A 13,886-nucleotide genomic window follows, 5' to 3' on the forward strand; every position below is an offset into this window, starting at 1 on the left:
GTAAAACTAAAAATAAAAAAATAAGATCAGAGTGTGATAGCGTGTTGTTTGCTATCAAAGGGTGGACTGTCGAAGCCGGATGATTGGCTGAGACCAGATCTTAAAATTAATATCAAGCGACGCCATTTTAAGTTGCCCCTGATGACGCCATCTTGTGTCGTCAGCATGAAACCATTGTGTGTGATGCTAATATGCTATTATTAGCATCGTGCGATCGCATTGCCACCACATACTGTTTAAAATCCTATCATACCCTATACGCATTTATACACATAGAAATATATATATTTAAAGACTTCATATATTCAGTGATGACAGACATGTCTTGTGGACATGTTTGTGACAAGTAATTAAGAATACACAAAGATAGTGCGAGTATTTACTTCGCATATAGAAACAGTATGTCTGTGGCAATTGAAGTATAACACAGACACTGATATGCTCAGAGAGTGGCTTTAGAAACAATTGTCAGATGTTTAGCTATCGTTATCGAAATTGTAGGCTTTGTGTCCCATGCTGATGTGGTTAAGAGGGACTGACAATTGTATTCTGAATAAACATAGAAAAGCCTTTTGTTAAAATTATCAGACTGTTTGCTAAGGCTTGCTCCATCTATGAACAGGACAAACTCCATTGTCTGTCATTCATTTAGTTCAGACAGAAGTAATATTAATAATAACCAGTTTGAAGCATGTATATAAATGTATAAATGTATATATATATATATATATATATATACACACACGTAAACGATCACATGGGTATCCACAATGCATGCACACATATATAGTTGCATTTGTAAATAGAAACACACACAGCGCACCTTTTATGCTGCAAGTAGACACACAACGCATACTTACATATAATCATAAATACCATTGTACAAACTGACCTATGACAGAAGAACCAAGAGGAAGAACCAATGGGATTATGCCAACTCGTTCCTATTGTATTGCCTGCTCTCTGTAAGGGTATATATGCAGGCGCTCTATATTCAGTAGTTAGTCATCAGATTCTTTCTTTTGACGGAGGCTTCACCTTTGATGCCGGAAATCTGGATCCAGAGCGCCCGCGGAATATATCGACTGTACCTTATTTCTGTATAATCCTTTGCACTAATTGTATTTAGATCACAGCGTGTAACTAAATGCTTTTTATGTGAATAATAACTGTTGTGCTTTGGAACCACACTCAAAGTTACTTCTTGTGCGACTTACAACGCTAAATAGTGACATTTAGGCTGCATAAATTATTAGGTATTCATAGTTGTTTCTTGCCTGACATGCCAACGTCCATCCATTTTATGAAGCAGAAACGTGCCAATTAGCGGAGATCCAATTCCGATACAGGAGTGAAAATTGAAGCCTTTTCCGCCGATGCACCTTCGTTAGCATAGGTGCAGTGACCATCCATTTGCTTCGGAGCCCCATACAGAGCAGGGTTTGCCGAACTGTCATTTTAGACACACATCTGGTGGCCACCAGGTTCATTTTGATGGTGAGCTGTTCAACGGTAGCGTGTTGGTCGGCCCTTGCACCTTCGTAGCCCATGTTCACCTCTCACATCAATGGCACATGGTGCTGTGCAGTTTCCACGTCAGTTATTCGCCATGGTGCTATTTGCCCATTCACAATACACCTTCACCACAGCAACACACGAACATTTCACAAACTGCGCTGTTTCAGAAACACTGCCACCCTTGGCCCAAAAGCCAATAATCATCCCTATTTGCGCTTGGCTAGATCGCCCCTTTTACCCAAGACTGCAAAGAGTGATATATACCCACTAAAGCCAGCACACAGCACATGACATACTTCATGGGCTATGTGCTGCCGACGTCAAATGTACAGTAGGTCATAATAATGTGACTTAACTGTGTATATTCAAATGGGATCATTAGTATCATTTCTAAGCATTGGTTATAAGGCACAATGATCCCTATGGCTAGTTTCACACCTGCCGGTTTTGACCGGCCGGGCAAGAAACTGTCGGTAGCCGGACAAGTTTTTTCAGGCACTCAGTGCCTTTCTCAAGCATCGGCTTTGAGCCACTTTTAATGTGTTTATTTTTTTCTATTGGGCATGCGCAGCAGCAGCTGCTGCTGCACAAGCACGGGCCGGCACAATCCAGTGTGTGTGAAAGGACACATTGTTCCTTTACACCACTGGCGTGCAGGGACGGGACGGACACGGCAAGGCAGCCGTCCTGCACAGTGGATATTCCCAGCTGTAAAACAGCGACCGTGCTGTGCCCATGCCGTGTGAAAGGACCCACCTGCTTCCCTGCGTATCTATTTTTCACACCCTGCAACAAAACAGGCGGCTTTTTGCCACCCGGTCAAAACCGGCAAGTGTGAAACTAGCCTATGGCTACATGCATTTTCTGAAAAGTATTAGCGTGTTTTCATGAACAAACAGATCTTACTAATACCCCTTTTACACTGGAGCTAAAACCCGGGTTATTGCAGTGTTATCCCGGGCAGCTCCTTGGTGTAAAAGGGGTGAGGGTTGGATCGCCGGGTCGAGTGACCCGGCAATCCAACCCAGGTAAATAGCAGGGTTTAACACGGGAGTAACCCGTGAAACCCTGCTGTGTGAACGGCGCACTACGGGTCTTGATGACCTGCAGTGCACCGCAAGTGGGCCGATTGGTCCGGCTTCAGTGGCGCTTGGGGATGACGTCATCTCCAAGCGTCCACTTTCACGCCGGAAAAACCGGGTCTATGCAGACCCGCCTGCGGTTTGAGCGGCGTCGACTCGGGAATATCCCGAGTCGGCGCCGGCTAAATTCCGGGTTTGATCCAGATAGGAACCCTGTTCCAACTCTGGGACAGACCCGGAATTTTGGTGGAAAATGGGTATAACTGTTCTTGGGCTTGTTTAGATGTAAGGGAATCGGTATGAATCGGTATCCCGGCAGCACCTGGCTGACAAAAGCAGAGTTCCCGGCAGCGGAAGCCCGACAGTGCTGGAAATCCCGATCATCGCTAAGGTAAGTATAAACTAGCCTAACCTAACCCCCTAACCCTCCTTAGGGGTGCGTAACCCTAATCCCCCCTCTAAGTGCCTAACCCTAACCCCCCCTTCCCCGCTGCCTAAACCCCAGTGCCTAAGTCCCCCAGACGGGTGCGTAACCCTAAGTCCCCCCCGGATGCCCTAAACCTAACCCTCCCCCCCCGCGGCTGTCTGCTCGCGGGGGGGATGCCGGGCGCCGGTCTCCCGGCGTCTGGGAAATGTCAGGCGTCTACATCTAGACACCCAGCATTTCACCCTTGCCGGGATATGACAGTCGGGAAGCCGGTTGTCGGTATTAAGGCAGCCGGTTTCCCGATTGTATACCGATGTAAGTAGATTTTATGGCATTCCTCTCACATATACTGTAGCAATACACCTCCACTTTAATGTACGCTCATAGGTGTTGCCAGGGCCGCCATCAGGGGAGGGACAACCACTACTCCTGTATGGTCCCCAGCTGCCGGCAGAGTTAATTGATAAACTTTTTGCATGTTAGTTCTGGACAGCGATTTATATGAATGACTCATCACACAGCTAAGCTGTGTATGATGAGTCATTCATTAATTAACTATCCAGCCAGCACTAGTAGCCCAAGAGCTAGGGCTGTGAGATGCTGGATTCCCCTGCAAACATGTGATCAATGCTGGAGCATGGAGGTCAGATGTTTTGTCAAGGATAACTGCACACAGCCCAGGAAAAATGCTAAAGATACAGCACTGACACTGACTTCTTGTGTCTGCAGCTCTATTCCTTCCCTACAACATTGATGTCTGTCCCTGTCTCTCTACCCTCTCTGTACTCTGTATTTGTCTCTACACTATGTAGCTTAGTATGTGTCCCTCTGCCTCCCCTCCCCAACCCATGGGTGACTGCCTCACACCTCCATGAGTGCGTCTAACCCCTCCACACCCCATACCTCTCCCTCCCACTCAACATCCCATGTGTGCCATTGCCCCGTTTTTCACTTCCCATGTGTGCCTCTGCCCCCTTCTACCCTTGTGTGCCTCTGCCTGACACTACACTCCCCTTGTGTACCTATGCACCCCTTCCCTCCCTATGAGTGCCGCTGCCCCTCATCCACTCAATTTGTGTGCCTCTGACCCCTGTCACATGCTTTCCTCCACTGTGCCACATTCCAGGCCTGGCAAATTTGTGGCTCTCTAGCTGTTGTGAAACTTCAAGTCCCAGCATAACCTCCCACTGATCAGCTGGTAAAGTATGCTAGGAAAGTCTGGAAAGTCAAAGGTTGTCCAGGCCTGCATTATCCCATCTTTCTCCCCATCCCATCTGTTCTCCACCTTCTCATTCACTTTCCTCTTATGCCACACCTTTCTGCCCCTCATCTTCCACTTCTCCAGTCTTTATGTCTTTCCATTTTCATCTTCTGAATGTACTACATAGAACCATGGCCGTTGGCTGATAATCAGAAGAGGCATAGATGAAGAAAAGCGCAACCAAGTTCAAAACCACATAATTGAATCTAAGGATTGCAGGTAAGTACAATTCTCATTTATTAAATCTCTCAGCACTCTACACACTTTGCACCATTCGGGCTTTGTGAGGGAGGGGGGCCTTCCTGATCCACTAGTAATGGGCCCCATGATTCCTGATGGCAGCCCTGGGTGTTGCTTCACAATCTCCCTGAAATGCTTTTTCAAAAGTATGAAAGTATGTATTAACCATAGTTATACATACGTATTAACCAATAAAAGACATATACAAAACATACTACTTTTGCTAGTTAATATGTTTGCTAGCTAATCTATATGAATATACTTATTGCTTCCCAGTGTATTTTGCCTTTTTATTAGTATGTTAAAAGATTTGGTTTCTTGCACTCCTTTTTTCTTTTCTATTCTTGCATGTGTTGGAAATGGGACTTCTTTAACACTAACCCTTGTTACAATTGTTGTTTTGATTTCATTTGAGACAATTATCCATATTAATGGTGCCAAAGCCTGGAGTCCCTTCTTTGTTGGTTCTTCCTCCTCACAAACGTGAGACCTGCTTCCTCTTCTGTTTCTGTGGGAGCATCAAATAGCAAGAATGGAAGATGCTGGTAGTGTTTGTGTGCTGGGATGTTGGTAGTTAATTGGGGGAGGAGTGTGTGGCTGGGTGCTGTTGCTGGGGTGCTGGTAGGGAATGCAGGGGAAGGTGAGTGTGTGTGTCTGGCTGTTGCTGGGGTGTTGGTAGGGAATGCAGGGGAAGGCGAGTGTGTGTCTGGATGCTGCTGGGGTGTTATAAGTGAAAGTGGAGGGGAGGAGTGTGTGTCTGGGTGTTGCAAGAGATAGCAAGGGGAGGAGAGTACGTGACTGGGTTCTGCTGAGGTGTTGGCAGTGAATGCAAGGGGAGGAGAGTGTGTGTCTGGGTGCTGCTGTCATGTTAGAAGTGAAAGTAGGGGGGAGTGGGGGAGGAGAGTGTATGTTGGTTGCTGCTGGGTTGTTAGAAGTAAATGCTGGGGGAGGAGAGTGTGTTTTGGTGCTTCTGGGGTGTTGAAAGTGAATATGGAGAGGGAAGAGTGTGGGACTTGGTGCTGCTGGGGTGTTGACAGTGAATGCAGTGGAAAGAAAGTGTGTAAGTGGGAGCTGCTGTGGTGTTGGTAGTGAATGAGGGTTTAGGGGGAGTGGGTGTGAATGCTGCTGGAACTGGAGTGTTGGTAGTGAATGCAAGTGGTTGGGGGGGTCACTAACAACTACCTCACCTCCAAGCTCCTGGTATGAATTTACGACCTTAAATGGTACAGTACACATACATCTTTCTTAGTTGTCCTCCTTCAAATCATTAAGTGCTTTTCAAAATTTATTTGCAGGACAGATAAATATGTCTCTCAGTCTCACACACAGACGCAGACTCTTAGCATTTCATATGAAGGAAGGCTGGGGGGAGGGTTAGGCTGCGTAGAGGGAGGGTTAGGTGTAGGGTAATATACTTACCTTGATCTGTCGGGATTGGAGGTAAGTATATTACCAGCTGGGACCCGAAACTCCCTACTGTCTGATAAGTATTGCATCTTTCATGCACTAATTGCACTTTAAATGAATGGCTAATTTGCTGCATCATTAAATGCATTGAGAAAATGTCTTTCAACTTTGTGGAGTGCTGGTCTGTATTTTCTCATGTTTCTGTGCTGGAGCTGGGAAAGTGATTGGTATATATATATATATATATATAGTCAAAGAAAACAGGGTGCACACCGTAGTGAGTAACACACATTTACATTTAATTGTAGCACACATAAAGACTTACATCTAGGTTAAAATAAGTCAGCATTAACTATGCCTGCCAAGTGGGTATGCATTGTCCACAGGATTGCAGCAGCAGCAAAATGGAGGAGTCTAACAGCAGTTGTACAGTCTGTTTGAAAAACCTGCCTCCTCACTCCAGTCCCCAGCAGCAGGGTGGGAAAGAGAATATGGAGACACCCACTGATGAAGTATTTGTGACGAAACATGTTTGGGGCGTAGCTTGGTGATGAAATGCTGCTGTGACGTGACTCACTGAACAGGAGGTGAGGCTTGCTGCTGGGGGCTGGAGTCAGGTTTTTCAAACAGACTGCACAACTGCTGTTAGACTCCTCCATTTTGCTGCTGCTGCTGCAATCCTGTGGACACTGCATCCCCACTTGGCAGGCATAGTTGACTCACTATGGTGCACAGCCTGTTTTTTTTTTACTAGAAACTCTCTGAGTGACTCCTGAGGAGGAGGAACGCTTTCAAGGGAGCTGCAAGTAGTGAATGAGAATTGATTGCTAATAAAGGACTCCCTTCCACTAACCTAAAAATGCTGGACTAACATTGCGCATGGTGACATACATTTTTTCTTTGTTGAGATATATGCATCCACAAAACAGAGGGCACTCTTGGTACTCAATACTATATTTAAATAAGCCACACACAGCCAGAAAATTTAGATGTTTTTTCGGGTCTTCATTAACCCTTAATAAAGACCCGAAACGTCAGAACTCTCTGGCCGTGTGTGGCTTATTTAAATATATTATTGAGTCCCAGGAGTGCCCTCCGTTCTGTGGATGCATGTTTATTGTTTTTGTGAGACAGGCTGCCGGGCTAATGGTGATTGTATTCGGAGTGCCGATCAACGGATCTCTCTCTCTTTCTAAATATAAATATATATATATATATATATATATATATATATATATATATATATATATATATATATATATATAATCAGTAGGAAGGATTGCCTACCCTCCAACATGACCCGATCCATAAGGTACAAAATGCTCTGCTCCTGGACTTCCCACATAATTGATGATTGCAGTCACCTGTGGTGAGCTAGGTAAATGATGATACAGGTGTTTCTACACAGGTGGTTGCAATCATCAATTAAAAAGGGAGTCCAGGAGCAGAGCATTTTGTACCTAATGGAACGGGTCATGTTGGAGGGTCTGGGATTGGGATCCAGGGTGGGTGCAGGGTTTGATAGAGGCTGATTCTGTGGAGTTTCCCAGGAAAGCACCTACAACGTGAACTATTCACATACATCAATAATATCAGACGTTACATGTTGACACATATAAAAGAAGATGCAGACAACTGGAGCCCCACCACTATGGAAAGCATGCGTTGTGCTAGTCTTTATTTATAATGTGAGGAACTACAGCTGTAGTGTTCTCATCACCGCAAATTGTTAGCCTTTAACAAAATGGAAAAAAAAGTGTATTTTCATTAAAATAAAATACGTGAGAAAAGCTTTGTACACTTCCAAAACCCTTTCCATATATGGAGATGGTGACAATCCTGTGGTTACAGAGTGCATCCGACAGGCTGGCAGATTTGGGATAAGAGCCAGGCTGTGTTAACCCCATCTTTACCACAAGAGAGAGGTATACTGAGATCAAATAAGGACATAATTTAAGCAATGTGAACAACATTATCATTAATAAAAACAGAAAATTTAAATCAAACATGATTTGCTGCAATAGTAAATAGTAAGTTCTGTAACACTATTAATATCACATGTTGGGGTGGGTTAATATGTTATCTTCACTGCATGTAGAGGGCTGAATTACACAATTCATGTCATAAATTTCTTATAACACTGTGCTGCTGTTGGTTACAGTATAGCATGAGCAGCTCCACTTAAAAATACATAAATTAAATCTAAAATATAGAGCGCTTGTTTATTGAGTGTTTAGGAGTGTAAGCGCAATACCTGTGAAAAATAAAAAGTTAGTGCATGAAAATGTTTATAAAACTTTTATTGATGCACATTTAGTAAGGCCCGTATAGGGAGATCGGGGGTTACGATGTTACCGGCTAACAGCCGTGCTGAGATGTCAGCAGGTGAAATCTGACTAACCGGCCCTATTTCTGCCTACCTTCTATGCCGCGTTCTGCTGCTACCGGCTGGTTCCTTCCTTGTTCGCCCGACGTTGCTCCCGGTTCAGTGGTACGGTGTTACGCTACCAACGCGTTTCAGGCTTAAAAAATTCTTTATTGGGTTGACTGAAAATTAAATCTGATCTGATCTTCTCATTAAAAACCATGTGCTTTTTACTCCATGGTTCCATTTATAATAGGTATTGCGCTTCTCAGCCTCGCTGTATAATATCATTAGCCAATAAAGTTTTTTCTAAAAAAAAAAAAAAGGAGACCTCAGAATACAAACGAGGAGGACGGACACGGAGGTAACCAGCCGGTAGCAGCAGAACGCGGCATAGAAGGTAGGCAGAAATAGGGCAATTTTTCACAGGTATTGCGCTCATTGCTAAACAAGCGCTCTATATTTTAGATACAATTCATGTAATATAAGATCTTAGAAACATACACTGTATATGATGTAAATGTTACTGGCAATCCTTATTCAAATTTGGTAAAAATGTTTTATATATCTGCAGTGACAACAGATAACTGTGATGGTTCAATTGTGATTTATTCTATTGATTCAAGAAACAATTACAACAAATGCTGTTGCGTGCACCAAATTTTTTGATTTTCAACATTGGGGAATTATTAAAAAGACTGATAAGATGATCAGTTGATCTCCCTTGAATCTTACATATTAAATTAATTCGGAAAGAATGAGACACACATCTATATACACACAGTGTGGCACACAAACAGATCCATAATGAACATCTGACATCTGATATATTCTCCTTAAAACAACAACAAAAAAACAAAGTGCTTATATTGTGAAAGCAAAGTGTGAGCAGGAATCTCACGCACTTGTAAGAAGAGAAAGTCCTTAAATCCTTGCTAGAGAAGGTGAATATTGGATACTTATTTAGGTCAAAACATCTTCACACAACCTAACAATTAAACACAATTTAGAGCTGGGAAATACTGCATTATATGGCAAGAACAGTCACTAGGGGCAATAGCAATCCGAAAAAGTGGATTTTGTATAAATTTGGGAATCTGAATTTTTCACAACAGATGAACCCTTATTGGTAGGCTTGATATCTGACAGTGGACCTGATTCAGACCTGCTCGCTAGGATGCGATCGCTCGTAGCTGGCCGATATTTGCATTCTGCTCATGCGTATGCATCACAATGCGCGTTCGGGAACCACTGCGACAGATCGGGAAGCGGTCGCTCGCCCAGCATAGACAGCCCAGTTGAATGAGTGACAGAAGAGGCCATTTGTGGGTGGTAACAGGGCCAGGCCACTAGAAACGGAGGAGTGGAGGTACGAACGCAGGCGTGCCTGAGTGTTTCAACGCCGTTTCATAGGCATGCATAATTAACAGGCAGCGTCATTGTACACATCCCCTGGTTGTAAAAACACTGAAGTGATCGCACTGCTTGCGGCCAGGTATAGTCAACCTCATGCGCTGCGAACACATCCGATGGTGCTCGATGTACCAATGTTTTCATGCTCTTCCAGGAGATGACGTGCGCAAGTGGGCATCTTATGAATGGCTGGTGGGTATCTGCACACACAAAGTGATCGCTCGCCAAGACATAGTGGGCGTGCTAATGCTTTGCCGTGCGATCACCTGCCTTGCTGGGCGTGCGCTGGATTTGCATACGCTGGGGGCGAGCGATCGCATCTAGCGAGCAGGTCTGAATCAGGTCCTGTGTTCAAGACAGGTTTTGGTCATATGCGACTACTGACAAACTACAATTCCCAGCATGCTTTGGTAGCCAGCTGAGTTGTACAATTCTAAAGTTTTGCTATCTTAAATGACATAACCCTGCTTTAATGGTCTGGAAGCATGGGATTCTGTGTATATGATTATAGCAGATATTTACATCCAGCCGTTAGGGGAGATCTTTTCAAGGTATCAAACAGTGTTTCCAAGATATCTTTCCAATCTGGCAGTTCACCAAATATGGACCATGCTCTTCAACAGATGAGATTATTATTCAGTTACTGGAAAGGGAAGTATTGGATTTTGTCAGAACTTTCTGTAAACATTCATTCCCCTGTACATAGATAAACCTATTGCAATAATTTGTTGCCTTCAGCACATCTTTAGATCTGTTTTATATATATATAGCTCACAATTCTCTCCCAAACTTCACATTATGGAACATCAAAGCTTGTGTGATCAAACAATAACTGCCTCTGGGTTCCATAAAACAACATATAAAAGGATAAGTAAACTATGTCTGTTTCCAGCCAGAGAATCAGGGACTATCACTTATATAACGTTAAGGAAAAGAGGTATCTGGCAGCTCACCAAATTGGACAAGAAAGTAATAAAGTGGGTTCTATAATCCAACACTGGGTTCTAAACTAGGCCCAGTACTTTGACAAAAAAAGGCACTGCAGTAACTCTTTGTGATTATAGGGGTAGAAGCATTCACACTACACCACAGTCTGGGTCACACACGCAGCATCACATCCTGGGCCATACACCAAGTACAGCATCCCGGGCCATTCATCCTAAAACCGCATCCCAGACCATTTATCTACCCTAGAACCATATCCCAGGCCATTTACCCTACAACCGCAATCTGGCCCACTCATCCTACAACCACATCCCAGGCAACTCATCCTACAACCACAGTCCTGGTCCATTAACTCACAGCCATATCGCAGACCATTCACAGTCCAGCCACAACTAGGGCTACTCGCCCTACAACCACATCCCGGGCCACTGACCCTACAACCGCATCCTGGGCCACTGACCTTACAACAGTATCCCAGGTCACTCACCCTACAACCACAGTCTCGGGCACTCACCCTACAACCACAGTCCTGTTCTATTCACCCTACAGCCACATTATGGACCATTCACCCTACAGCAATATCCTGGGCCATTCACCCTACAACCAATTCCCGGGCCATATACACTACAACCACATCCAAGCCATGTTCCCCTCTGCAATCACAAATCAGAGTCATCATTCTGCATATTATGGCTGAGCAGTGATAATGCCTGTAGAAATTGGAATAAGTCTTTTCTAATCATGCCGAGGACTTGCTCTTCAAACAGTGAGATCAAAGTATGCCTTCCAGCTTCTCTGAATTAATGTCTTTCTGGGATCCGAATGTGAAAGTCCCCTTATAGTTTGTGGCTAGAAATAAGTCCAACATGGTATATTAATTCATTCTTCCTCCTCCTCCTCCTCCTCCTCCTCCTCTTCTTCCTCCTCTTCAGCCATCACCTCCACAATGAGCTCTGCAGTGCAGGTCACCTCGCCTTGGCTGTTGATGGCTTTGCAGGTGTATTTGGCATCATCATCACCACACACCTCAGAAATGGTGAGGGAGCAGTTCCCATCCTCATCATATTCTATCTGAAAGTGACGAGACTCCTTGATGGGCTGGTCATCCTTGTACCAAATCACCTCTGGGTCAGGATGACCTGCAGTAGAGAGAAGAGTAGTGGTCAGCACAGAGCCACAAACACAAAATCAATATGATACAGACAGTACAATACACCTTACTGATAAGAACATCACCTTCGATCCTGCAGTCAAACCTGGCTGCGCTTCCTTCTACAACTTCAATATCCAACATGGTCCTGGTAAAACATGGCTTTATGGGAGGTCGTTCCTCAGACACAGAATCCAGGAAAGCCTGATTGTCCTCTGTAAGAAGATCCCAGCATTACTAATATACACTCATGTATGATAAAACTCACTCGTACTACTGCCAGTATGCAGCCTCTATGTCGACATGGTTAAAATTGCGACATTAGGGTTAGGTTTAGGGGTTAGCATTAGCGATACTTTAAAAATGAATTTTCAACATTGTGACCATGTCAACATTTCATCATTGTCAACATGCTGAACATGTCGACATTCTCATATTGACATTATGAATGTCAACATAGTGACTGTCCACCTAATATACCGAACTCCTAGCCAATATTTCCACCAAACAGAACAGGATAAGTGGATTTTGTCCAGGCAATGAGATTCGCAGTTCTCTAGTTCTGAATTTTGTCGGACAGATATAATTTTAAGTGAAATGTAGGTCAGCAAGCAGTGTAGTTGAAGCTAGTAGGGCACTTTGTTGTATAGGTAGAGGGGGCTAACACTTAGGGGTGGAACTACTGGCGGTGCAGCTGGTTCATCACACCTGGGCCTCTGATGAGTAATGGGCCAGCCAAGCCCCCCTGTTGCTAATTGGTTCATCATAATTTATGATCCGCAGTGCCGTCATCCGTCAGACTTCTACCCATCCGGGATAGCCTTAGACAGCCTGGATTGTCAGCAATACCAGATGGGCTAGGCTGCTGCTATGCATGTGTTGCCCCCAAGGGACTCGGGGAGCCTGATGATCTTGCAAGAGCCGCAAGCAGGAGGAGAGAACCTCTCTGAGTTCTCAGGCTCTGACCAGCCTATCCGCCACCTGGACTGCAGGTCATAGCCTGCCTCTTCCTGTCACTCTTTGCCTCTGCCCGTCACTACCTCTGCTGGTCACCCACTGCCTCTGCCTGTCACTCTCTTCTCATCACCATCTGCCTCTCTCTGTCAGCCTCTGACTATCACTCTCTACTCATCACCCTTTGCCTCTCTCCGTCACCATCTGCCTCTCCAGACCGTCACCCTCTGCTGCTCCCCTTCACCCTCTGCTTCTCCCTGTCACCCTCTGCTCTCCCTGTCACCATCTACACGTCACCCACTGCCATTGCCCGTCACTCTCTTTTCTTCACCCTCTGCCTCTCTCCGTAAGCCTCTGCCTGTCACTCTCCACTCATCCCCCTTTGCCTCTCCTCTCACCCATCCTTATGGGAGTGTTTCGGGCATTTGCTTATGCAGATGCTTAATTGTTTACTCTGGAGCCCAAACTCAGACAGAAAATCTGCACCTGCCATAGGGCTGGTGCAAGTTTCAATGTGTGATCAATGGTGGTGTCTAAAGATGCACCAAGCAGATTACAGCATGTGTGGTTGCTGAAAGTGGGTGTCTCACTCCTTGCACATTAACACACATGAATGTATACCTGGGAAAGACTTTGTAGCGCATTAGCTGTGTCCACCTCCAAATCAGCCCTACTAAAATAATTATGTGGTATGAAGAGGAGCATTTCAGTACGTTCAACCTTGAAGTGGATGGGCAACACCAGGGTCCACTTCTGTCTGATGACAAGATACAGATGATTCAGTGGGTACAGGCTGAAAATTGCAAAATTGCACCTATTCTGGCTAATATCGACTTTTTCTACATCATGCAGATGGTAGGGTCAAACCAGGGGCATAAGTTCATACCAGGAGCCTGGAGGCGAGGTAATTGTTGGTGACCCCCCACCGCTCGTATTCACTACCAATGCCCTTGTCCAAGCAGCACTTACACCTACTCCCCCTAAACCACATTCACTGCCAACACCCCAGCAGCACCCAGCCACACACTCTCCTTCCCCTGCATTCACTTGCAACACCCAGACACAAACTCTCCTCCCCCACTCCCCTCCACATTCACTTCTAACACCCCAGTAGTACCCAGTAA

General features: G+C 44.9%; 1 protein-coding gene across 3 annotated transcripts in view; it reads right to left on the bottom strand.

Moving 5' to 3' along the window:
* Window positions 1-13,886, bottom strand: part of MYLK (myosin light chain kinase) — an 807,913-nt gene that overhangs the window by 20,260 nt on the left and 773,767 nt on the right. For all 3 annotated transcript variants that reach the window (XM_088460742.1, XM_088460740.1, XM_088460741.1), the window contains 2 exons: window positions 11,895-12,023; window positions 8,356-11,797 (listed from right to left, as the gene is read on the bottom strand). In XM_088460742.1, coding sequence (XP_088316868.1) covers window positions 11,538-11,797; window positions 11,895-12,023 — 389 coding nt within the window. In that variant the 3' untranslated portion in view covers window positions 8,356-11,537. The remainder of the gene's footprint in view (window positions 1-8,355; window positions 11,798-11,894; window positions 12,024-13,886) is intronic.

Source organism: Taudactylus pleione, unplaced genomic scaffold (assembly GCF_031769625.1).
Source record: "Taudactylus pleione unplaced genomic scaffold, aTauple2 ptg000977l, whole genome shotgun sequence".
NCBI classification, from domain to species: domain Eukaryota; kingdom Metazoa; phylum Chordata; class Amphibia; order Anura; family Myobatrachidae; genus Taudactylus; species Taudactylus pleione.